Source organism: Monodon monoceros, unplaced genomic scaffold (assembly GCF_005190385.1).
Source record: "Monodon monoceros isolate NGI ecotype Baffin Bay Population unplaced genomic scaffold, NGI_Narwhal_1 Super_Scaffold_12, whole genome shotgun sequence".
In the NCBI taxonomy this organism is placed as follows: domain Eukaryota; kingdom Metazoa; phylum Chordata; class Mammalia; order Artiodactyla; family Monodontidae; genus Monodon; species Monodon monoceros.
This window is the reverse complement of record NW_021703768.1, coordinates 127165505-127188497: the sequence shown is the minus strand read 5'-3', so window position 1 is coordinate 127188497 and position 22993 is coordinate 127165505. Positions and strand designations below refer to the sequence as shown.

The 22993-nt window shown below is 50.0% G+C and overlaps 1 protein-coding gene across 1 annotated transcript in view; it reads left to right on the top strand.

Annotated features, from left to right (window-relative positions):
- The window catches only part of ANXA6 (annexin A6), a 53213-nt gene that overhangs the window by 18835 nt on the left and 11385 nt on the right, over window positions 1-22993 (top strand). Inside the window, 17 exon segments of the mRNA XM_029215849.1 lie at window positions 1941-1997; window positions 2827-2920; window positions 3350-3445; window positions 4076-4134; window positions 5399-5521; window positions 6982-7026; window positions 7028-7041; window positions 8460-8538; window positions 10247-10328; window positions 11589-11683; window positions 12257-12370; window positions 13717-13807; window positions 14628-14707; window positions 15312-15365; window positions 20419-20436; window positions 21223-21316; window positions 22573-22668. Of these exon segments, the coding sequence (XP_029071682.1) occupies window positions 1941-1997; window positions 2827-2920; window positions 3350-3445; window positions 4076-4134; window positions 5399-5521; window positions 6982-7026; window positions 7028-7041; window positions 8460-8538; window positions 10247-10328; window positions 11589-11683; window positions 12257-12370; window positions 13717-13807; window positions 14628-14707; window positions 15312-15365; window positions 20419-20436; window positions 21223-21316; window positions 22573-22668 (1291 nt within the window).

Here is a 22993-nt window from a genome sequence, read left to right as displayed (position 1 = left end):
GGGGCTGTGAACACCTTCTCCCTGTTTTCCCAAACAGGGTGGCCCGTGAGGGCCTCCTTGGTGGTTCTTCACATGTAAAGTCCTCCTTGGTGTTTTGTGGCCTCCCCCCTCCCTCTGCCCATCTTATCCTCAAACTTGAGATGGTTTCTCTCTGGCTCACCTGGGTGTGGAATCTGAGCGTCCAGGGTCTATTCTGTCCCCCGTGGCTTGCACAGGCAGGTGACCTGCATTTCTTTTCACATACCCTGTCTCTCTTGTGCTCCTGTGTCCTCCTTCCTCTCTCCGCACGTACCTCTTCCCCCTCCTCTCCAGCCTCGCTCCTGCCATGGCTTCCCCAGCCGCTGCACCTACCTGAGCTCACCAGCAGGGGCGCCAGCGGGGTCATAGCATCTCTGGAGCTGCCTGCGTGGCATTCCCCCATAGCCAAGCCCTGCTACTCCCTCCCACCCACGGATGACATAAAAAAGAGCATAAAGATGCTGCACACTGGTGTCCGTGGCTGAGTTCTGCCTGCCCAAGTTGGGTTTCTTCCTTTGTTCATTTCCCCCCACATACGTTTTTTTAAAAAAACACTTTGAGTTAGTTGCTAACATTTAAAACTAGGGAGATTTTGGTCCAAAACCAGATCTCTAGATTCTTTTGAATAATCGAAAGCTCTGGCAACAGCAGGCCTGCATTCTGCACGACTGCAGTGGCTGGAGTACACATCCCACCCTGCTGCTTCTCCTCTCCCTGCTCAGCCCCTTGGGAACAGGCATTGAGGTATCTCAAGTCCAGCTCCAAGGACCAAACTTTTAGGAAGGTTTATATATAAAGCCACCTCTTTGTTTCTTTCATTGCCCTCCCTCCCCTCATCTTACAGCAGCCGCTCCCAGTTCTTTTCCTCTTGTTACCATAACTATCCTCATTCGGTATTAGGCAGCTGCGGAATTATCAGGAGATGATCTTCAAGAGTGGGAAAGCGTGGCCTTTGCCCCCATTTTCAAAGCTCATGGTCAGGACAGGAGCGTGCCAGCCTGTATCTTGGAGTCAAAGATGTGGCCTCCTCAATATCTAACATCTAGCAGGCGGTTACATGGCACGGATTGTAAGCGTACCAGCTCTGTCTCCTTAGACTCGCTCCCAAAGAGAACCAGGAGGTTTGAGATCGTGAAATGCACAGTTCAGGGGGAACAGGAGATAAGCATAGGCTTGACCTCTGCCCACATAACTAGGAGCCCAGTATGGCTGGCCCCTGGCCCCTATGAGTATCCCCCTCTGTCTGATGGGGCATAGGGCGTAGGTGGAGTGACAGGAACACAAATAGGATTTGGTGCCTTCACAGCTTGTGAGCTCAGATCTCAGGCCCCCAGTCTCAAATCCTCATTGGTGAATTCCTTGGCTTAAGATATGGGAGCCCCTAACAGAATGCAAATATGCAGACTTTTGACCCCTGTGATATTGTTGGATGGCCTCTTGGACCATGCCGGGACTTGTGGCAGGAGTCCTATCCTCAGAGATGTTCTCAGTACAAGGCTTCCTCTGGGGTGGAGGCACCTAAGAAGACCTTGGTTATTCTCAGGACTCCTCTGTTTGGTCCAAGCTCCAAGGATGAGGGAGAAGCCAGTGGGAGGGGCCCTGTGATTTGCTGCAAAATAGATGCTGTGGTCTTTTTTTTTCTTTTTCTTTTTTCTTGGCTGCACTGCGTGGCGTGTGGGATTTTAGTTCCTCAACCGGGGATTGAACCCAGGCCCTCAGCAGTGAGAGCTCAGATCATAACCACTGGACCACCAGGGAATTCCCAGGTGCTGTGATCTTGATTCAGTGGCTGCTGTCAGTCTCTTCTCCTGGACACTCTGGGCCACCACGGTTTTCCCAGTCCTCCCTGTCTCTACCACTGGCATCCAGGCTTTGTCCTGCCTCTGGTATCTGAACCATGTGTTCCTTGTCTTTCTGCCCAGGGAACCAGGGAGGAGGATGATGTAGTGAGCGAGGACCTGGTGCAGCAGGACGTCCAGGTAAATCAGCACCAGTGGAGGTCCCCGGGCACAGCGAGGCAGCCCTGAGAGAGGGGAGAGGTTGGGCATGCAGGGAAGGGCTGGAGGCAGAGTAATTTGCATCAGATGCCAGAAATAACTGACTCACAGCCATCATTTATACAGTGCTTTGTTGAAGAAAGGACTTAAGTTAGCTTTCAAAGGTACACAGTATGTAAAGTTGGTGAGATGTATTTTGGAGCTTTTCATCATTTGTTCATTTATTCATTCAGTTAATTAATATTTATTGAACACTTACTATGTGCCAGGCATTCTGCCAAGCGTTGGGGAATCCTAAATGAACAAAGTCGGACAGTACTGGGGAGACAGGCATATATTAATCACACAAACACCCTCCCTGTGGATATACCATACATTCCAGGTGTTTTGAGCTCCCACTATGTGCCAGTAACACTGCAGCAGTAGATACAGAGAATGTAAGACATAATTCCTGTTCTTGAGGAGCCCATGTCATAGTGGGAAGCAAGGCATATAAATATTATAATATACACTAGATCAAAGCTATAAAGAAACAGGAAGCCTAGAAGAGAGAGGGAAGGAAAGAGAACTCTGCCTAGGGACATCAGGAAGTGCTTTGAGAACAAATGGGACATTTAATCTGGGCCCTGAAGTTTGAGTAGGAGTTCCCCCAGAAAGAAAGGGAGAAAGCTGTACAGGTGTATGCAAATGTCCTGAGGCTACCAATTAAGGGCATGTTCAGGGATCTGGCAGCAGTTCTGAGTGGCTTGGCTGGTGAGTTCTGTCTCCTGCGGTTTCCTCTTTTAGTTAAGTCCCACCTCTTCCCCTTCAGGACCTGTATGAGGCAGGGGAACTGAAATGGGGAACAGATGAAGCCCAGTTCATTTACATTTTGGGAAATCGCAGCAAGCAGCACCTTCGGTTGGGTAAGCTCCAGAGAAGACCTACAGCTGCCCCCTTCGAGTTATGCCAAGATTTCCTTTCTCTTTTCCTTTTCTGCTAAGGGAGCATGATAGCTGCCTCATCCACAACCCAAACACTAGTCTTGATTTTATTAGATGGTGGTTTGTATAGGCCCTCATGAGAGGCCTTAACAGGATGTTCAGCCCCTCCATCTCAGTACCAGTCCTGTCTTCATGTTGGAGCAGGAGGTGTCCACGGTCCCTCACAGCAGACGCAGCGAGGCTGCATGGTGGCTGGTGATGTGCACGACCTCCCTGACCCCTCCCTAGGTGCCAGCCCTACCTTCATGGTGGCACGCTGGTCCTGGCCACTATGCCTCCCCTTCTGAAGTCCCCATTCCTTCTAGTGTTATGGGGGTACTCTTGACACCCCTTTCTGTCTGTCGGACTCAGTGTTTGATGAGTATCTTAAGACCACGGGGAAGCCGATCGAAGCCAGCATCCGAGGGGAGCTGTCCGGGGACTTTGAGAAGCTGATGCTTGCTGTGGGTACGTGCTGACACTGCATTCCCGGGGCCTTTGAGGGATTCAGGGATTCTGACCCAGGAACAGGGGAATCGTATGGTATGGAGGTGGGAAGGAGAAAACCAGATTGTCTCTTTGCAAGCCAGACATTTCAAGAGTCAGTATGTCTGAGCCTGGGGTAGGTTGTGTGTATGTGTTTCTTGGGGGAGAGCTACGGCCCAGCCCTCATCTTGCCCAGAGCTATCCCCCACCAACCCTATTTAAAGGAGTTAGGTTCTAGTCCGCTCTGCCAGCAAGATCCAGAGGTTCAACTGGTACCTTTCTGTTGAGGAACTACCTTTCCCAGCCCCATCCCAGATGCTTCCCCACCTGACCCAGTTCCCTGTGAAACCCCGAAGGACTAGAAAGTGGAAGGGGGTCCTTGCAGTACACTCCCCACATTACAACAGGCCCATTTTCTGATTTCTGTGTCCCCTGGGTTTGTGATAAAAGTGGTGGGTCTGGGGTGCTCTAGGACTGCGGCTTATCAGGAACCAGGTTCTTCCCAGGTTTGAACTTGGTGACCCCCAAGGAACGGAAACAAAAAAGGGCTCGGGCCACCCCTTCATCCTTCCGAGGCAGCCAGAATAACTACCTCTTCCTCCCTCTTCCCAGTGAAGTGCGTCCGGAGCACCCCAGAGTATTTTGCTGAAAGGCTCTTCAAGGCCATGAAGGTGCGTGGTGGGGTTGATGTGAATGAGGTAGGGGGATGGGGGCTCTGCACGCCTCCACAGGACTGTTGGGAGTCTGACAAATCCTTGGGGTCCACCGGCCAAAGCGAGTGTTCAAGGCATTGACCACAGGACAGCATGATGCCACTTGGTCCCAGGTGAGCTCCAGAGCCTGGAGTGCTGCCTGGTCGCACACCTGTCCACCCAATACCTGCCCTGTCCTCATGATTGATCAGAGGGTGCAGTGACAGCCTGCATCCGATCCAGCTAACCAGCTGGGTTGGAAGCCCATGCTTTTTTTTTTTTTTTTTTTTAATTTTTATTGGAATATAGTTGATTTACACTGTTGTGTTAGTTTCAGGTGGACAGCAAAGTGAATCTGTTATACATACATATACATCTGCTCTTTTTTAGATTCTTTTCCCATATAGGCCATTACAGAGTATTGAGTAGAGCTCCCTGTGCTATACAGTAGGTCCTTATTAGTTATCTATTTTATACATAGTAGTGTGTATATGTCAATTCCAATCGGAAGCCCATGCTTTTTAAATACTATTAAACAGAATGTTTATATACAATGTACGTAAATAAGTGAAAAACAGTTTGGCATTTTCTGCCAAGATTCGTGATGTTCATCCCTGAGACCCGGGTACTGACGGTAGTGCTTCCCAGGACTTTACACACATGACACACAGAAAGTGGTGATATTCCCACAGTGCACCAGGCTGAATGAATCATTTGTTGCCAGAGGCCATAGGCCCAAAGTCCCTGCATGGCCATCCCACAAGGACAAGTGGCCTGTAGCCCATCCTCTGTCTTCCAGCGCCAGAGTGAGCTGGACAGCTGGACCCCGCAGAGACGTTTGCCTGTATGATGTGTTCATAAGAACGTTCATAGCAGTGTTGTCCATATTATGAAAGAACTAGAAACAACCCAGTGTCCATCAGGAACATCATGGACAAATAAATGCATAGGGGTGTATTTACAGAGTTCCAAAATGTGCAAACCTAAACCACGTATTGCTTAGAGTTACAAAGTTAGGTAAAATTATGAGGGTATCAAGGATGGGAATGACATGAGGTCGGGGGAGGAAGGAGATAAAAGCAGGAGGGACACACAGGGAGCTTTGGAGGGATTGGCAATTTGCTTCTTTCGTTCTTAATTTTAACATTTTATCTCAAAAAGTTGTATTTTCAGTTGAGCTGGGGGCTGTCAGCACTCCAGCCCCCTCTCAACTCCCCGTCCCCCAAACCCGCTTGTCCTGCAGGGGCTGGGGACTCGTGACAACACCCTGATCCGTATCATGGTCTCCCGCAGTGAGCTGGACATACTCGATGTCCGGGAGATATTCCGGACGAAATATGAAAAGTCCCTGTACAGCATGATCAAGGTGAGGTGCTCACGGGGGTACAGAGAGGGCTGGGGAGCTCTCCCAAGAGAAAAGGCACTGTCTTGGAAAGCTGGGCATCTCATGGGGATTCCAGGAGCCTCAGCCTGTGGCACCTTCAGGAAATTTAAGGCAGCTCAGCAGAGGAGCAGATGTCCAGGGTGCTTGTAAGACATGAGGCACCTCTTTAGAGGAAGGCAGGGCGGGGCCATGAAGAGCATGAAGTTGAATCCAGGCTGAGGACTCCATCCCTAGGGCAGTGAGAGGTCAGCCTCCTGAAGGCAGCAGGAGGCACTGAAGAACACAAAGGAGGGTTTATTTGGGACGTGTTGGCCCTGGGCCAGGCGATGACTCTGGGCTGTCCAGCCCACGAGACTGGAGACAGGAGACAGATGCAGAACTGGTTGAGTTCTCCTTGTTTTACGTGAGTGGGATAAAGCTTTCTGAGTTCAAGCTGAGCTCCCCAAAGTGTGTTTCTTTTTTTTTTTCTTTATAAATTTATTTATTGATTTACTGATTTTTGGTTGCATAGGGTCTTTGTTGCTGCACTCAGGCTTTCTCTAGTTGCAGTGAGCGGGGCCTCTTCTTCATTGCGGTGCTCGGGCTTCTCATTGCGGTGGCTTCTCTTGTTGCAGAGCACGGGCTCTAGGCATGTGGGCTTCAGTAGTTGTGGCTCACGGGTCCTAGAGCACAGGCTCAGTAGTTGTGGCGCATGGGCTCAGTTGCTCCGCGGTATGTGGGGTCTTCCCGGACCAGGGATCGAACCCGTGTCCCTTACATTGGCAGGCGGATTCTTAACCACTGCGCCACCAGGGAAGCCCCCCAAAGTGTATTTCTAAATAGGAATTGTATAGGCATCGTGTGCAAAAATGTCCCATGGAAAACGTTTGGGAAAAAGTAGAATAAGCAAAGATAAGTCAGCTTCTTTACCTCAGCACTTCTCACAGCCTTCACTTTAGTATGTCCATTATGAGGCTCCAAGAGGGATGTAGAATATGCCGTGTCTATCAAATGTACATTTGTTTGTTTGGTTTTGGCACTCCCAATGTTTTTGCTCAGGGAGCCCTATTTTATGGACTATTTCATGTGGGAGAGCACGGCTGGGGATTATCTGGTGGCAGGGGTGTGCTGAGGCCAGCTGTCTGGGGAAGGCATCTCTTCTTAATTCCATGTTCAGTAAAGGCATATCGGTAGCTTGGAATTGTCCATTGGAGGTATTTACACCATGGAAATTGGCAAATGCTACAAATCAGGGCTTTTTTTTCTTTGTTTCCTAGAGAGCCAGTTGTTACTACTTACCAGCACACCACTTTTTGGCCTCAGCCACCTCCAGACAGGAGGAGAGTCAGGGCTGCTGTGAATACGTGGACAGCCTCCCCCTGTTTGGGGGAGAACCTCCCCTCCTTGTCTGAGAGGATCCCAGGGCTGAGTGAGAGGTAACCTTTCTCTGTCTTTCTCCCCAGAACGACACCTCTGGCGAGTACAAGAAGACTCTGCTGAAGCTGTGTGGGGGGGGATGATGAGTAAGTGACCTCCTGGCCGAGGGCTGGAGGGCGTGGCCTCGGGCGTGGCCGCAGTCGTGGCCGGTCAGGATTCTCTTGGCCTCATCTGGATGGATGGGTGGATGGATGGATGGATGATGGATTGGATGGGCTTGGGGATTCCCCGAAGGTCAGAGCACCACACAGGTGAAAGTCTGCGTGTCCATGTATGTGCACATGAGTGTGGTCTCCCATACATGGAGACGTCTACTCCCGTGAACTTGGAAGTCAGCCTGGGGGTGTGGACCAGGAATCAGGATATGAGGGTCTAGGCCCTGCTACTTTCTTCACAGGTGCTTCTCGGTTTCATCATCTTTTAAATGGAGAAAATACAGATGCCTGCTCTGACTACTTGTGTATTCAGTACCTCTGTATTAAGTACTCTCCATGTGCAGGCGTTGAGGGGAAGCACAGTGATGATGCCTCCGGCCTAGAAAAGCATACAGACCGGGGTGCACGTACATGATGGGGAAGTATACGAGCCTCTGAGAGCCCTCAGAGGGTGCACTATGCCAGACAGGGCGGGGAGGCTCCTGGAGATAATGAGGCTGAGATGCAAGGAGGAAGGTGAAGAGGTGAAGACAGGGCCTGGAGGGAGAGTGTTTGGGGTGGAGAGAGGGCCTAGAGAGGAGAAGGCACAGCCTGGTTCATTTATGTAACTGAGGTCGCACTTCTGTAGCATGCTGGGGAGAGATGAGGCTGAGAGGTGGGCAGCGTCTGGGGCCTCTTCCTGGCACACGAACCTCACCTAAGGGTAGCAGAGAACCAGCCGTTGGAGGTGTTAAATTGGGGCATGACTTGACCAGATTTGGGTGCTAGGAAAGGAACTACAGGTACTCTGATTTCCCTTCTCTGGGGCTTCTAATGATGCAGTTAAGTAGGGAATACGAGAGCCTCCCGTTTACCTTTGTTAAGCGCCTTAGGGGCTGATTCAGTTCAGCAGATGTTTACCTGGCAACTCATAAACCGGGGTGCTTGGCAGAAGGAGAGGTAGAGATGGCGTGGCCCTAAGCTGGTCATGGACGTGTCTGAGAGGGGAGACTTGGATAGAAGTCACTCACATTATAAAGAGGAAAGGGGAGGTTGAGGGACTAGAGAAATCATCTCCTGCGTGGGGCCTGGCGCCAGGAAGGCTGCTGCTCAGAGCCAGCATGGTGGGGGGGGGGGGGGGTCGCAAGAGAGGGTAGAAGGTTCTCAGAGGTGGAGGGAGGGCTATGGTGAATGGGTGAGGCCCAGGTGCAGAGAAGGGAAAGCCAGATGGATTTACTTCAAGTGTGTGTGCATGAGTGTGTGTGTGTGTGTGTGTGTGTGTGTGTGTGCGCGCGCGTGTGTGTTGTGTGTGTGAGTGTTGCCCACGATGACCTTCCCTCCTGTCCTCTCCCTAACACCCTCCGTTCCAGTGCTGCTGGCAAGTTCTTCCCGGAGGCAGCGCAGGTGGCCTATCAGATGTGGGAACTTAGTGCAGTGGCCCGAGTAGAGGTCAGACCCTCCCCCCACCCCGCCTGCTTGACCTCTTGACCACAGTTTCCACTCTTCTGCTCGCACCTTCCTGCTGCTCTGGTTGGCACCCAGCTGCCCCCTGGTGGCCAACCCGAGACATTGAGCCTCACGTCTTGAAGCTTCCTGTTCTCCGCGGAGTGATGGATGGGTGGGTGGGCACTCTGGTGTTGGCATCTGATTCCTGCGTTCACCTCTCACATGCTGGGAGGTGTTCTGCCCCACTAACTACTAACAGACCTTGCCAAATGGAGACCCGGTTGGTTCAGTAGCGGGGCCTATCCCATCCTGGGTCCGACAGTTGGGTTTTGGAGGCATGAAAACTGAGAACAGCTGGGCACCCCTGGGTGCACTGGGGGATTCTTGGTCATCCTGACCATCCTCAGACCCAGGGTCCACACAGGGCAAGAAGGAAAGGTTTCACAGAAGTACTCAGGGCAAACGCATCCAGGGACTGGTAGCACTTGGCCCCTACGAAAATATTTGGAACCTAGGACTCTATTACTCACTGGCTAGCTACCTTTGGCGGGTCCCCACCTCTCTCTGTCTCCATCTCTCAGACGAGGCTGTTAGACATGGCAGTCTGGATGCCCTCCAAGGGCTCCTGTGCTCTGATGTTATGGGACGGCGTTTCCCCAGTCATAAGGCAAGAGCTTGTCATCGCAAATGATGTTAAGTCACATGAGAAATGAATTGCGTTTTTCTTCTGGGGAGGGGGACCTCCATGGCATTAAATAACACTGACTCCACATAGTGAGAAAGCTGCTCCACTTCACTTTCATCAACCTTATTGTTAATGTCAAAGAAGGAGTCTCAGTTTGGTGCCACGTCGTTGCCATAGTCGCTAATTTCCCCTTTTCACAAAGAGCTGAGAGAGCTAGCTTCAGGTTCACAGCTTCTGGCAAGCAACGGTGTCTTGTTAAATTGGGTGGTATTTGAAAACGTGTTTTGTTTTTATGACATTTATTTTCATGGGTTATTATCAGTTTATGGCACATGACACCAACTTTCTATTCATGATAGTGATATAAAATTATTTTCATTCATTAATTCATTGAGCAAATTTTTTTTGAGAGCTTACCCCTGTGTCAGGCACTGCTGCAGGCTCTTGGGGTATATCAAAGAACGAAATGGACCAAAATCCTTGCCCTTTAGGCATATTTAAATACACTTCAAAATGAATGCATTTAAATAAAACAAAAAAGAAGCTGAATTAAGTTAAAATATTAAGAAATAACATAGGGTGTACACAAATATAGAAAACATTATGAAGTCATTCAGGAGTGACTGAACTTTGGGCAACTCTGTTCTGGTATTTCAGAACATTTCAGTTGCCTTTTCAGGGAGAGCGTTTCTCTAAGAGGCAAAAAGACCTTGGCAACAGGGCAGGGTTCCGAGGGACTGGGTTCCAGTGCAGCTGGGCCAGAGCTGACTCCTGGGGCAGGAGCCCGGCCTCTCTTCCCCTGACAGCACTTGACCTGCTCCCAGGCCTGGGTCTGTCGCTCTCCTCCCTCTCTCAGCTCTAGGGCAGGGGTCTGTCTGCTGTGCCTTCACCTCCGCCTCTTTCCCCCCAAGCTGCTTGGTTTGGGGCTCATGGGGAAAAAGCCTCCCCTCCCTCGCATGCTCCTCTCTTGGCCTGGCCCCCGGGGGGCCTCCAGGCACCTGCCGAGTCACTTTCTGCTTCTTGCAGGTGAAAGGAACTGTGCGTCCAGCTGGTGACTTTAACCCTGACACAGATGCCAAAGCCCTGCGGAAAGCCATGAAGGGACTTGGTAAGGGGCACGTGAAAGGGACCAGGTTGGCCTCTGGAGCAGCAGGGGTGGCAGGTCTGGCAATGGGCCTGGCAGGGGCAAGAGCTGAGGCCTCAGACTGGGATCTGCAGGATGACGAGCACTTTATTTGCTTTGAGTCTCCACCACCCTGGAGCCTCCAGCTCCCTAGGTCTAGGGAGGAGGGGAGTGAGGGCGTTTGTAAGGAACATTCCCAGAGACCAAGGTGCTCCCAGGCCCTGGTAGAGAAAAAAGTACTAGGCGATAAGGCTGGGTTTTTGCTCTGGCTTTGCTGCGGACTCAGTGTGTGACTTTGGGCAAGTCCCGTAACCCACCTGGGGGTCTCAGTATCTCCATGCATAAAATAAGGGATGTGGACCCTGTAACCCAAGAGGCCATTTCTGGCGTGGGAACACCTCCTGCTGGCTGCCCACATCCAGGCCTCCGTTGGGCTTAGATGAGAAGAACCACCTGTGGGTGGGTGGCCTGTCCTCAGGAAGGCCAGCGGGGACAGAGCATCTAGGCTTGGCTTCCATTGCCCTTTCTCCCCCATCTGTCTAACAGCACCTCCCAGGGGACCTTGGGCGAAGTCTTTTACCTTCTGGGCCTCATTTTCATTTGTCTCATGGGAGTAATAATATCTACCAAGCATATCTAGGACTGTAAGATGACAGGGGTAAAAATGCTCTTGAAAGATAGAGTCCTTAAAAAATTAATAAATAATAAAGACAGAGTCCTGTGCCAGGTCTGAGGTTGATGGCATTGATCTGAGGGGCAGGAAATGGTACCCTGATGCCTTCCAGAGTCAACCTGCTGTGGTTAGAGGGACTTGGGGTCCAGCTTTCAGGACGTTACAGAGAAAGGACGCAGGGTCCCCAAAAGGACTTAGGTTGTCAGGTTGGAAGGATCCCTTAGTAACCCCTCCAGCTCTTCATGTGAAACAGAAGAGGAGGGGACTTGTCCAAGGGGATGGCCATTGCCAGAGCTGGGACTAGAACTCAGAAGCCCTGGCTCTCCACCCAGTGCTCTCTGCTCCCCCAGGGGTCTTTGTTTCCTCAACGAGTGACACAGCAGAAAGAAGTGCAGAAGGAATCCAGGGGAAGTTAGTGTCTTGGGCCAGAAGCAAGGCTCCTGCGGGGACTTGGGGGCATAAGACTGCCTATCTTGGCCTCTACCCTGACAAAAGTGGATGGGGCCCATCACTGGGGGAGATGGGGGAGCTGGGCCAAGGCCTTCCTCTGAACTGTGGTTCTGGGGACTCAGGAACGGACGAGGACACCATCATTGACATCATCGCGCACCGCAGCAACGCCCAACGGCAGCAGATCCGCCAGACCTTCAAGTCTCACTTCGGCCGGGTAAGGGCCTCAGCCTGGGCCCTGGGCCCCGCGTCCACGCTGCTTCTTGGAGGGAGCTCGGCCTGTCACAGCCAGCTCTGCACCTGGGTCTTCACGGCAGTGGCACCCACCCCCGCCCCGCGTGGCCACGTGTTCTTGGAGTGTCTCCAGCACTGGATTTGGGCTGCCTGCACACACACCTCTCCCTCCCACTGCACCCCGGGTTCCTTGTGGTCAGCAACACGTGTGTGACTGGCTCCACTCAGAGCTTCGATCAGGGATATGAGTTGTGTTAGTGGCATCTAGTTTTGGCTGACCAGTTTCCCCAGGATGGAAATGGCACTGCCCCCTTTCCTTCTCTGTCTCCTGCCTCCAAGGAGAACAAGCAGGTCTTCCTCCAGCTTGGTTTTTTCCCCCCACCCTCTTTGGCTTCCTCAAAACAGTGAACCCAACGTCAGCCAAGACAGACACAGGCTCCCACGATCCCTGCATCCACGTGGAGCCCCCGTCTCCTCCTTCCATGTCTCCTCCCTGTTCCAAGTCACATGTGGGCAAGTGCTGATGTTGGCATGACCTTGGCTCTGCTCTCTGCAGGACTTGATGGCTGACCTGAAGTCTGAGCTCTCTGGAGACCTGGCGAGGCTGATTCTGGGGCTCATGATGCCTCCGGCCCATTATGATGCCAAGCAGTTGAAGAAAGCCATGGAGGTAAGGTGTGGGCACCAAGGGAGTAGGGTCCAGTCTCTGTGGGTGCTGTGGGGGACACAGGCACTCCTCCCAAGCCCAGGTGTGTTGGGTGTAACTCCTTGGTAGAGCCCCTCCCACACCTATCCTGGGCTCAGTGTCTTAGCTCAGTTCCCTGTCTCATCAACCCACAAGGCAGGGCTTCTCTTTTGTCCCCATTTTACAGATGAGGAAGCTGAGGCTCAGAGCTTAAGTTACTTGGTTAAAGTCATAGCACTAGGAAGTAGCAGAGCTGGAATTCGGATCAAGTCTTCTGATTCGAGTGCCTGACTTGACAACCACATGAAACCACTAGAGTTTTCGGCTCCTTAAGGATTAAGAGGAGAGCAGACATTCCCTGGGCAAAGCAAATTGAGATTATTGTCCTTTTCAAATTCCTGGACAAAAAAATGAATGACTTAAAAACGTGGAATTAGGAGAAGGATGGGGCTAGACCATGGGTCTCAGAATACTCTGAGGATAAGGCTGTCCTCATCACACACCAGCTTTTAATAAAGAGACTGTTGAAGCTTTCCTTCAGGTCAGAGAACCCAGAGACCAATTGACCACTGGGCAGTAACCGCCCAGGACAGAGACACGTCTTACCTTTTTTTATAGCCATTTCCCCAGCAGCTTGCACAGTGTCTGGCACGTAATGGGTGTTTAGTAGATATTTGAATCCGTCAGTCAACCAGTCCTAACTGCCTCCCTTCCCTCCCCCAAAGTGGAGACCTTAGAATAATGGGTTCCTCAGCTGCCTCAGTCCATGTATCATCCATCAAATCCAAATGTAAACAAATGTAGCTTGTTGTTTTCCTTAAAGCACGGAACTTTTTTTTTTTCTTCTGACAAATATGTGTTCACCATGAAAGCTTGGGAAAACATACACAGAGCAAAAAAGAAGAAAATAAAAACCATCTGTGATCCCTCACCCACCCGGAGACCGCAATCACTGTTACACTGTGGTGCATGTCCTCTGTCCTTTGTATGTACTTAGATATAAATATTTATATTCAGATATGTATGCATATAAGCATTTTTATACACACACACACACCCATATCCTGTATATTCTTTTTAAAATTTTTGGTCCAAAGCACTTCTCATGGGAGGTTCTGGAAATCTTTACGAGCTAGTATGGTCCCTTGATCGTGCCAGGGTCTGGTCTGGGGGCCACATCTGAGGGTAAAAAGAAAATTAGGGAAGGCTTGGTCTGAGCATTGACCTCCTGCGTGGTTTCTTGGAGCAGGGGTCTCTTTGACCTGGGCCCGTTGGGCCTCTGTACGGGGGTCGGGGCTGTGGTTCAGATCCTCTTTGCCTTGACCTTCTAGGGAGCCGGCACAGACGAAAAGGCTCTCATCGAAATCCTGGCCACTCGGACCAACGCCGAAATCCGTGCCATCAATGAGGCCTATAAGGAGGGTGAGTGTGGGAGGCCTGGGGCCAGTGCCGCTGGGAGGTGTGGGGGGAAGAGCAGGTCCCCCAGCTCCTGGCCTCACCCTACAGCCCTGCCCCATCTCCCTCCTCTCAGGCCACTAGGCTTTGATAAGCCCGTTGGGTGTGCCCAGCCCTGTGTCTGGGAAAAAGGTGCCCCAGACGGAGTCCCAGCAGGACAGAGGCCTGGAGGTAGAAGAGGGTTTGACTGGGAGTGGGAGAGAGAGCACCCAGGCCACTGGAGAGAGAGGGTGGCTTCATGGGCGTTTGGCCTGTGCAGTCACACAGGGCCCCACATTCAGAAGGCCCTGTGCCTGGTTACATGCTTTGCTGTCACCGTCTTGACATTTTTAATAAATTTTTAACAAATGATCCCATATTATCCTGAAGAACCTTGCGTGTCAGTCAAAAACGTTTTAAGCATTTTCTCTTCTGAGCAGCTTTAAAATGGTAGAGTCTTTGAGCAGGGAAGTGACATGATCAGAGCTGTGCTTTTGTGTCCAGCAACTGCCATGCAGAAGCGAAGGTAGGAAAGAGAGTGAAGACAGAGAGGCTGTTGTATGGGAGGGGGGAGAGGCACTGAGCCCTCAGCAGGGACAGGAGCAGAGGGAGATGACGGACCGATGGGCACATCACTGTCAAAATCAACAGGAGGGTAGCTGGATGCCCCCAAGAGCCAACTACAAACTCCTTCATCTCCACCACCCCGCCAGCACTGCTCTGACTTCAGTCTGCCCTTCTAGGACCCCTTCCCCATCCCATGTCCTTCTTGGCCAGCAGGTGCCCACACCTCCTTTCTCTGTCTCAGACTATCACAAGTCCCTGGAAGATGATCTGAGCTCAGACACGTCCGGCCTTTTCAAGAGGATCCTCATCTCTCTGGCCACGGTGTGTGAATTCACGGCCCCAGGCCTGCTTGGCCCTCTGGGGCCCTGGGAGTGGGGGAAGGGTTGCTGCAGGGAAGGGCAGGGAGTTAGGAGTCCACTCCTGATGAGGAGAGGATGTCTTCCCCTGCTGCCTCCTCAGAGTCTTACCACCGAGGCAGTTACTACTTGTGCAATGCCTTCTCCATTGTTCACTTTTCAAAGCTGGCTTAGTGCCCCCTTCTCCAGGCAGCCTTCCCTGATTGCCCTCAACCTGGCTTTTTGGGCCCCCAGCTGACAGGACAAAGCCATGTAGGTGACCTTTCCCTGTGTCATCATCCAAGAGCTTCTGTTACCATCTCTTGAATTCTCGCAACCCAGGCGCCAGGCCCTGATGCACAGTTATGGCAAGCTCAGTGTGTCTGAGTCAGGCATTGGGCTAAGCGCCTTCCCAATGTTTGTGTTAATGCTCATGACTGCCTACCTTATGAAGGCAGGTTTATTGTCCCCATGTTACACATGAGGGAGAGGATTCAGAGAGGTGAGTGGCTGAGCAAAGTCCTGTGGCTACTGAGGGACAGAGAGGGTGGATGTTTGGAGGCTGAACTTTCTTACTTGTCCTGCTACAGGGGAACCGTGAGGAGGGAGGAGAAGATCGGGACCGGGTGCGGGAAGATGCCCAGGTGAGACACCCCACCCCATCCCCTGCCCAGCTGACATCTGTCCATGCCAGGCCCTGGCTATCTGGGAGTGGGGAAGGCATCTGGCAGGACATGGCTGGTGTGACCGGCTACACTTAGACTTTTGGCTTCTGCACCTCTCCACCGTTAGAAGTGAGACTAGGACACTTTCCAGAACTTTCAGAGAGAGGCTTGGGAGGGTGGTGCTGATTCTACTGACATTTCCTATGTGAAGAGTAGAGCTCGAGCCCTAGACCCTCAGAGCTAGAAGGAACCTATGGATTGTCCAGGTCAGGCCCCTCATGTTACAGTTGGAAAATGGAGGCCCTGAGAGCGTGAATGGCTTCTGAAAGTCACACAGCAAATCAGTGGCCCAGGTGGAATTGACCCAGAGGGTGCTGGTCTGGGAGCTTGCTGGGAAGGGGGCCTGAGTGCTAAAGGTCTCAGTTTATTATCCATAAAATGTGACCAAGTCGAAGAGAATGTCCTGGGAGACCTAGAAAGGGAGTTCATCGAGGGCTGGGGTCTTTGTTTTGCTCACTGATATATCCAAAGTGGCACATGGTTGGTACTCAATATATATCTGTTGTTGAGTGAATAGGGGGGCAGGGGGTTCTATAGGGTCTCCTGGATGCTCTGCTGCTACCCTGCTTCTAAGGCTGATGAGCTTGAGGTCTGGAGATGGCTTCTCATGGAGGCTGGACAACCCCAAATCCATTGTCCCCCTGGGTCGCCATGGATGGGGAGTCCCTGTTGGGCCATCTGCACTGTCCCCACTCACCTGAGCCTTGTTCCCGGCATCCTCTGGCCCGGCCCAGGTCCAGGGGTCAGGCATAGATACCACAGCCAGTGTTTCCAGCCCCCTTCTTTTACAGTTGGTGGGTTGAAAAGAGCCCTGATAGACTGGGAGTCAGGGCAGCAGCCCTGTTCTGAATTCTACCAACAGGGATGTGAAATGTTACAGCACCCTCTGAGCTGAAGAATCTGTAGCTGTAACCCGACAACTACAGAACTATTACAGTGTGTACTGAGTGTGACGCTGAGGCTATTTCATACTTTGGTACGACCCCATTTTCTTACTGGAGGAAAAATGAAGCCCCTTACCTATCCAAGGATACAGTTTGTAAGTGGCCAAGGTGTGATTTTAAGCCAGGCTTGCCTGGCTCCAAAACCTGCACTTAATACCATTTAATATCCTCCAGGACCCAGTATAGTAATTTCCCTGCAGCTTCCAAACCAGGTAGCTGCTGGTATCTGGTTTTCCTGCCCCTTGTTTGGAATACAGTTGTCAGAAGCTGCAGGGTTCCATTCAGATAAGGTATTCCAAATGTGTTATAGATATGTTTAGGGGGGCTAGCCTGGGAACCCAGTCTAGGAAAGCCCCCCACTAGACTGGCTTGCTGAGACCACATTTCATCCCCTCATTCAGCAGGTATTTATTAAGTACTGCTGTGAGCAGCCCCATTGTGCCGTTAAGGGTCTTTGAACCTGGCTTTCTCCTGAAAGCTCAACCCGAATCCATCCATCACCCTGAAATTCATCCTCCGGGGAATTCTACTTGGTGCCTGGTCCGCCTAGGAGGCTGTGCTTCTAGTTGCTGCCAGCAGGGGGCAATGGTGGGCCTCGCTGGCAGCTACTTTTCAGGCGAGAAGCCGGGAGAGAGAACCTGGGTGGAGCCAACCAAGGGAGCCAGAGCCAGACCCCGCCCAACTCAGCTGCTTCTCCAGATTCACAGTTGCTAGACCCTGATCTTAATGTGGACTCATTTCCTTATAGCTAGAAATATTTTGTTTCTCAAGTAATACATTATTTTGTAGAAACTTTAGAAAATAGACAAGCAAAACCAAAACCCCATAGCCTACTACTAATAATAGCTATTGTTAATATTTTATAATATATTATTCTAGTTGTCTTTTTATGTATTTATAAAAATGGATTCCTGATCTATAACAGTTAAAAATGAGTATTCTGTGAATACGGTAACATATTTTTAAAAAATGAGTTAAAAATGAGTATTCTGTGAATACGGTAACATATTTTTAAAAAATCAATAGCATCATTTAATGGCTAAATACTTAAGAATCTACCAAACTTCTTTTAAAAAGCCCTCTCCCTGGTAACCATCTCTCATCACATTCATGATTTTTTTCCTTAGAATAGATTTCTAGAGGTGAATTGGGAATGCTGGAGGAAAATGTATACAAAAATTGAAGGCATTTCACATGCAGAGCCAAGGTCCCCCAGAAAAATAATGACATTAGTGCTTGACGGTGTGTGCTTGCTGGTTTTACACCTCCTCCTTCCCAGGCTCTCACTCTGGGCATCGAGAACAACCTCAAGCTCTTGGAAATCTGGGTCTGTTATGATCAGGTGACATATGGCCAGTGTTTACCTGTTGCCCCACAGTATTGCAAATAGCTTGCCCTTTACTCTCAGTGTTCCAGTGTGAGCAGTAAATCATGTAAATAATCTAATTATTATAGACCCAGAGTGAAATGAAGAATTGTGGCCATTTTTAGATAATTCAATTTCCAGGTTATTTTTTAATATAACAGCTTTATTGAAATATAATTTGCGTACTATCTATTGACCCATTTAAAGAATACAATTCGGTGGTTGCTAGTGTCTTCACAGACTTGTGCAACCATCACCACAGTAATTATAGAACATTTCATCACCCTAAAAAAAAACCCAGTACATATTGCAGTTCCTCTCATTTCCTCCCAACCCCCAGCCCTAGGCAACCACTAATCTACTTTCTGCCTATATAGATTTACCTATTCTGGACATTTCATATAAATGGAATCCTACAATATATGGCCCTTTGTGGCTACTTTCTTTCACTTTATTGTAATATTTTCACAGTTTGTCCATATCATAGTATGTATCAGTACTTTATTCCTTTCCATTGCCAAATAATATTTCATTGTATAGATATATTACTTTTTTAACCTCCGTTCATCAGCTAATAGACATTTGGGTTGTTTCTGCTTTTTAGCTATTATGAATAATGCTACCATAAACATATGTGTACAAGTTTTCATGTGCACGTATGTTTTCATTTCTCTTGGGTGTATGTCTACGAGTAGAATTGCTGGGTCACGTGGTAACTCTAACTTTTGGAGATTAATTTTGGCATGAAGTGGCTCAGCTAATGAGGAAAAGCTTTTGTGTTGAATATCTGGAAAATTATTGTAGTCACCCACTGCATTTTTCATATTACAAATATGATGGTCTTAAAGTGCTTTGAAAAAACAAATACATCTGGGGGCTCTTCTCATCCAAATAAGTAAAGAATCTTTGACACTTTAGATTCCATTTTGTTTAATTTTTTAAACATCTCCCTCTTTTTAATAGCAATACTAGACTTTTTAGCATAACTTTAAAAAAAAACCTGTGGTAAAATACACGTAATACATTGTACAGTTTACCACCTTCACCTTTCTGAAGTGTACGGTTCATTGGCATTAAGTACATTCACGCTGTTGTGCGGCCATCTCCACCACGCATCCACTGATCTCTTCATCTTGCAAAATTGAAACTCTGTACCCATTAAACAGCAACTACCTACTCCCCTTCCCCCCAGCCCCTGGCAACCACCATTCTGCTTTCTGTCTCCATGAAGTTGACTACTCTAGGGACCTCATATATTTGCAATCATACAGTATTTGTCCTTTTGTAACTGGCTTATTTCACTGAGCATAATGTCCTCAAGGTGCAACCAGGTTGTTTTTAATATGGAAAAGTGTAAATAAAAACCAGAAGCATCCCATAATCCTAGTAGCTCTGATAACTCCTATTTGACTTAAAAAAAAAAAATTTAACGTATTTGCATGTTGAGGAAATGTAAACATAAAATTTCAGGAAAAAATAAAACAAAATGCAAAAGCTCTTCCCCCCAGTCCTTCTCCTTGAAGGTAACCGCTGTCAACAGTATCTTGACTACCCCTCTAGGACGACTTCCTAGTAAATATGTAAGAGTGAGCATACATTTATCTTTTCTCATCTAGGTAAAAGGAACACTTATACACAGCATGCTGTACTTTACTTTTCTGCTTAATTTAAATGGAAACTCTCTCCTTATCAGCCCTGCAGACCAGTCTGATTCTTTTTACTCGCTGCGTGGATTTCCATTACTAAATGAACCATTGCCTGTTTAACAAGTGATCTAGTGATGGTTTCCAGTTTTTCTCTATTACAGTGAACAATATCTCCAAAGACTTCTGCTGATTTATTTGTAAGAGAAATTCCTAGCAACGTGTAGTCGCTCGATCAAGCGGTGTGTGCATTTTGAATTTTGATAGACATTACAAACTTATTTAATGCAAAGGTTTCTAAGGCCTAAGTCTATTGAGATGTTTATAAAGAGGATGATTTCAGTCTGCCCAATAGAATAAAGTAGTTGGCAGAGTTTCGGGAAAAAAAGAAAAGGCAGAACTCAGCCTGGGGTACCACAGGACTGGCTCTATTCTGTTCCCAGGCCCTGCGAGTCACAGCTATTTGCCTAACAAAGTAGTGTCCTAACCTCACAATTTTGTGTTCAGCATAACGTGATGATGAAAATTCACCCTTGTAAGATGACGTGAACAGCTGGCATCTTCCCACCTGATCGGCTGCACGTCCCCTCCAGGCCTCAGCTTTCCTGTCTCCTGTCTGTAACATGAGGGGGTAAATGACAGGTCTCCTAAGGACCCTTCAACTCCGAGTGTGGTAAAAGTTGTAGGAAACGGGGCACATCTCACGTCGAACTTCTCGGTGGCTCTGAGGAGTCGCCCTAGGTTGCCAGGAGTGAGGGGTAGAGTGTCCTGTCCTGTGCCCTCCTCTTACCCCTCCAGTAAACACTTTTCATCGTGAATTCCCAGACCTGTCCTCATTTTGAGCTCCAGCCCAAAGGTCAGGGGAAGGTGCCTCCTCCCAGCCCCTTCCCTGCCCCCAACTGTGGGACCTCTGCCACCCTGAGCCAGGCTCCCTCACCTGCACCCCAGGGCCCCCTCTCCGGGCCTCCTCTGACTCTTGCCTTCCCCCCCTCTCTCTCCTGTCTCCTCCTTGCTCTCAGGTGGCTGCTGAGATCTTGGTGAGTGCCCGGTTCTTCACGTGGATTTTAAAGGTCTGAGTCTGGCTGTGCCTCTGGGCGGAGCTGAGGGGCAGAGTCAGGCAGTGATTTGGGGGCGTGCCCCCCAGGTTCTCTCTCTCCCCTTCAGGGCCTCCACAGAACCCCGGTGGGTGACATATGGGCCAGGCGAGTGTTTCCCAAAACTTCACCACTCACCATCTGCCTGATTTGTGCTACATACCACCAGATGTGAATAATTTTCTTTAAATGGACTCTTTTTATTTTAACCCAAAATGAGTTATTTTAAAGGAAATTTCATATCGATGTAAATAGAACTGATAGCTGGCTAGAAGATCACTGTGGAAGCCTACATATGTGATGTGTAAAAATATGTTTGCCTGTTTACCCCACTTGGGGAAACACTGGCTAGGCCATTTTTCCTTGCACACGTGCACAGACACACTTCCCCAGAGGGGCTTTCAGAGGGGTTTAAAGATGGAAGGAGAACTCTGAGTCTCCATGCCCAGTGCCTGTTTGCCCCTCCCCTGGGCCCAGTCCCGTGACCCTGAGGCCAGGGTGGAAGTGCTCTGTGCTCAGCTCCTCTGGGTGAGTCCACGGGGTCTCTGGGAACTGGAGCTGGGACGTGGAGTCTGAGGAAGAAGGAAGGGGCCAACGTCAGCCTCCTTGGGTGGCTGAGTTAGCCCAGCTTCTAACTGCCCTCGGCCCAGGCAGACATGAAAGTGAATAACAAACGAGGCTTTCTCGTGTCTTCCCTCTCAAATTCTCTCCCCGACCCGGGCTCTGCAGGAAATAGCAGACACGCCCAGTGGAGACAGATCTTCCCTGGAGACACGTTTCATGATGATCCTCTGCACGCGTAGCTATCAGCACCTCCGGAGAGGTGAGGCCTGACTCCCTCCCCCTCCCAAGTCAGCAGGAAGACCCCCTAGTCTTGACAATAGGAGCCCGTTGCCCACGCACCCACTCCTTACCCCAGCAAGGGAGTGTGGTGGCCAATGGGGACCGGGAGCCAGGTCTAGTCCTGGCTCTGCTGCTAACGGCATCATTCAGCCTCGGGCCAGCTCTCTTCACCTCCTTTGGGAAGCATGTGGGATGCCTGGGATAAGAGATGGCAGGTGGCTTTTCCCTCCAAGGCCAACTCCAGTGGATTGGTAGTGGCTGCCTAGAATGCTGCGTTGAGGATTCGAAGGTTCTGTGTCATAATTCTTTGGTAACGTCTGCCAGGAGCAAGGCGGTGAGGGGTGATAATGACACAAGGACCATGTACACACACCAGGCTGCCACGTGCACAGGGCACACCCGTATGTGGTGGCCCTGACATTAGGTGATGATGAAGTGCCCTTACCACTAAGACATGGACGTTTTGACACGCATATGCCTGGCACTTGCCAGTAAAAGTGCTTTAGCACGGTAACTAAAAGAACGGACTTGGGAGCTGGAATGCCTTCATTCAGATCTCCCACTTATCAGTTGTGTGACCCTGGGCAAGTTACTGAATATCTGTGCCTTACTTCCCTTACCTATAAATTAAGGATTTTAATTCTACCTCACATGACTGTTGTGAGGGTACAAAAAATAAATACACAAAAAGCACTTAGCACCTGGTAACTTCCTTAGTGTTATCATTGTGATTACTTACATGAGTCTCTATCCCGACTTCCCTGGTGGTCCAGTGGTAAAGACTCCACGCTTCCACTGCAGGGGACACGGGTTCGATCCCTGGTCAGGGAACTGAGATCCCGCATGCCTCAGCACAGCGAACAAACAAACAAACAAAACAAACCTCTATCCAGGAGGAAGGGGAGGCCCAGAAAGGGGGAGGGGTTCACCCCAGGTCAACTTGATGAGCTTGTGGCAGAGCTGTGAATAGGACGCATGCTCCTTCTGCTACCCATGCCTGGGTTCCTGGAACTTGTCCAAAGCTCTGGGGCACTGTCTGACTTGATAGAGATTTGGCTCTGAGCTCAAGGCAGCCCTGACGTCAGAACATCCCTTCCACAGCAGTCCTGACCAATGCATTTAGGTCTGGGCTGCAGCCATACCTGCTGCTGCTGGGTGGGTTGGGGAGGGGTGATCTTCCCCCCTTCCTCTGAGTCAAAGCTCACCTCCCACCTCCGGGGCTTCTCTTGGGGCCAGTCTTCCAGGAGTTCGTCAAGATGACCAACTATGACGTGGAGCACACCATCAAGAAGGGGATGTCCGGGGATGTCAGAGATGTGTTTGTGGCCATCGGTAACTGGTGGGGACCAAGGGAAGGGGCTGGGGGGCACAGGGAACATGGCCAGATTCACTGGATGGGTGTGGCCTCTATAGTTTCCTAAGCTACTAGTACTGGAAAATAAGCACTGCCACTTCTTGGGCTCTGCCTATGTGTGATTGGCAGGATAATACAAGAACTTGTTCTGGGTTGCAGGGCAGGATGAGGAAACAGTGCTCTCTGGAGAGGTGGCTGGGAGGGTGATGGCCAGGCTGGGTAGGGGGTGCAGTGTCCTGCAGGACTTGGGTGTGTACACACACACACACACACACACACACACACACACACACACACACACAC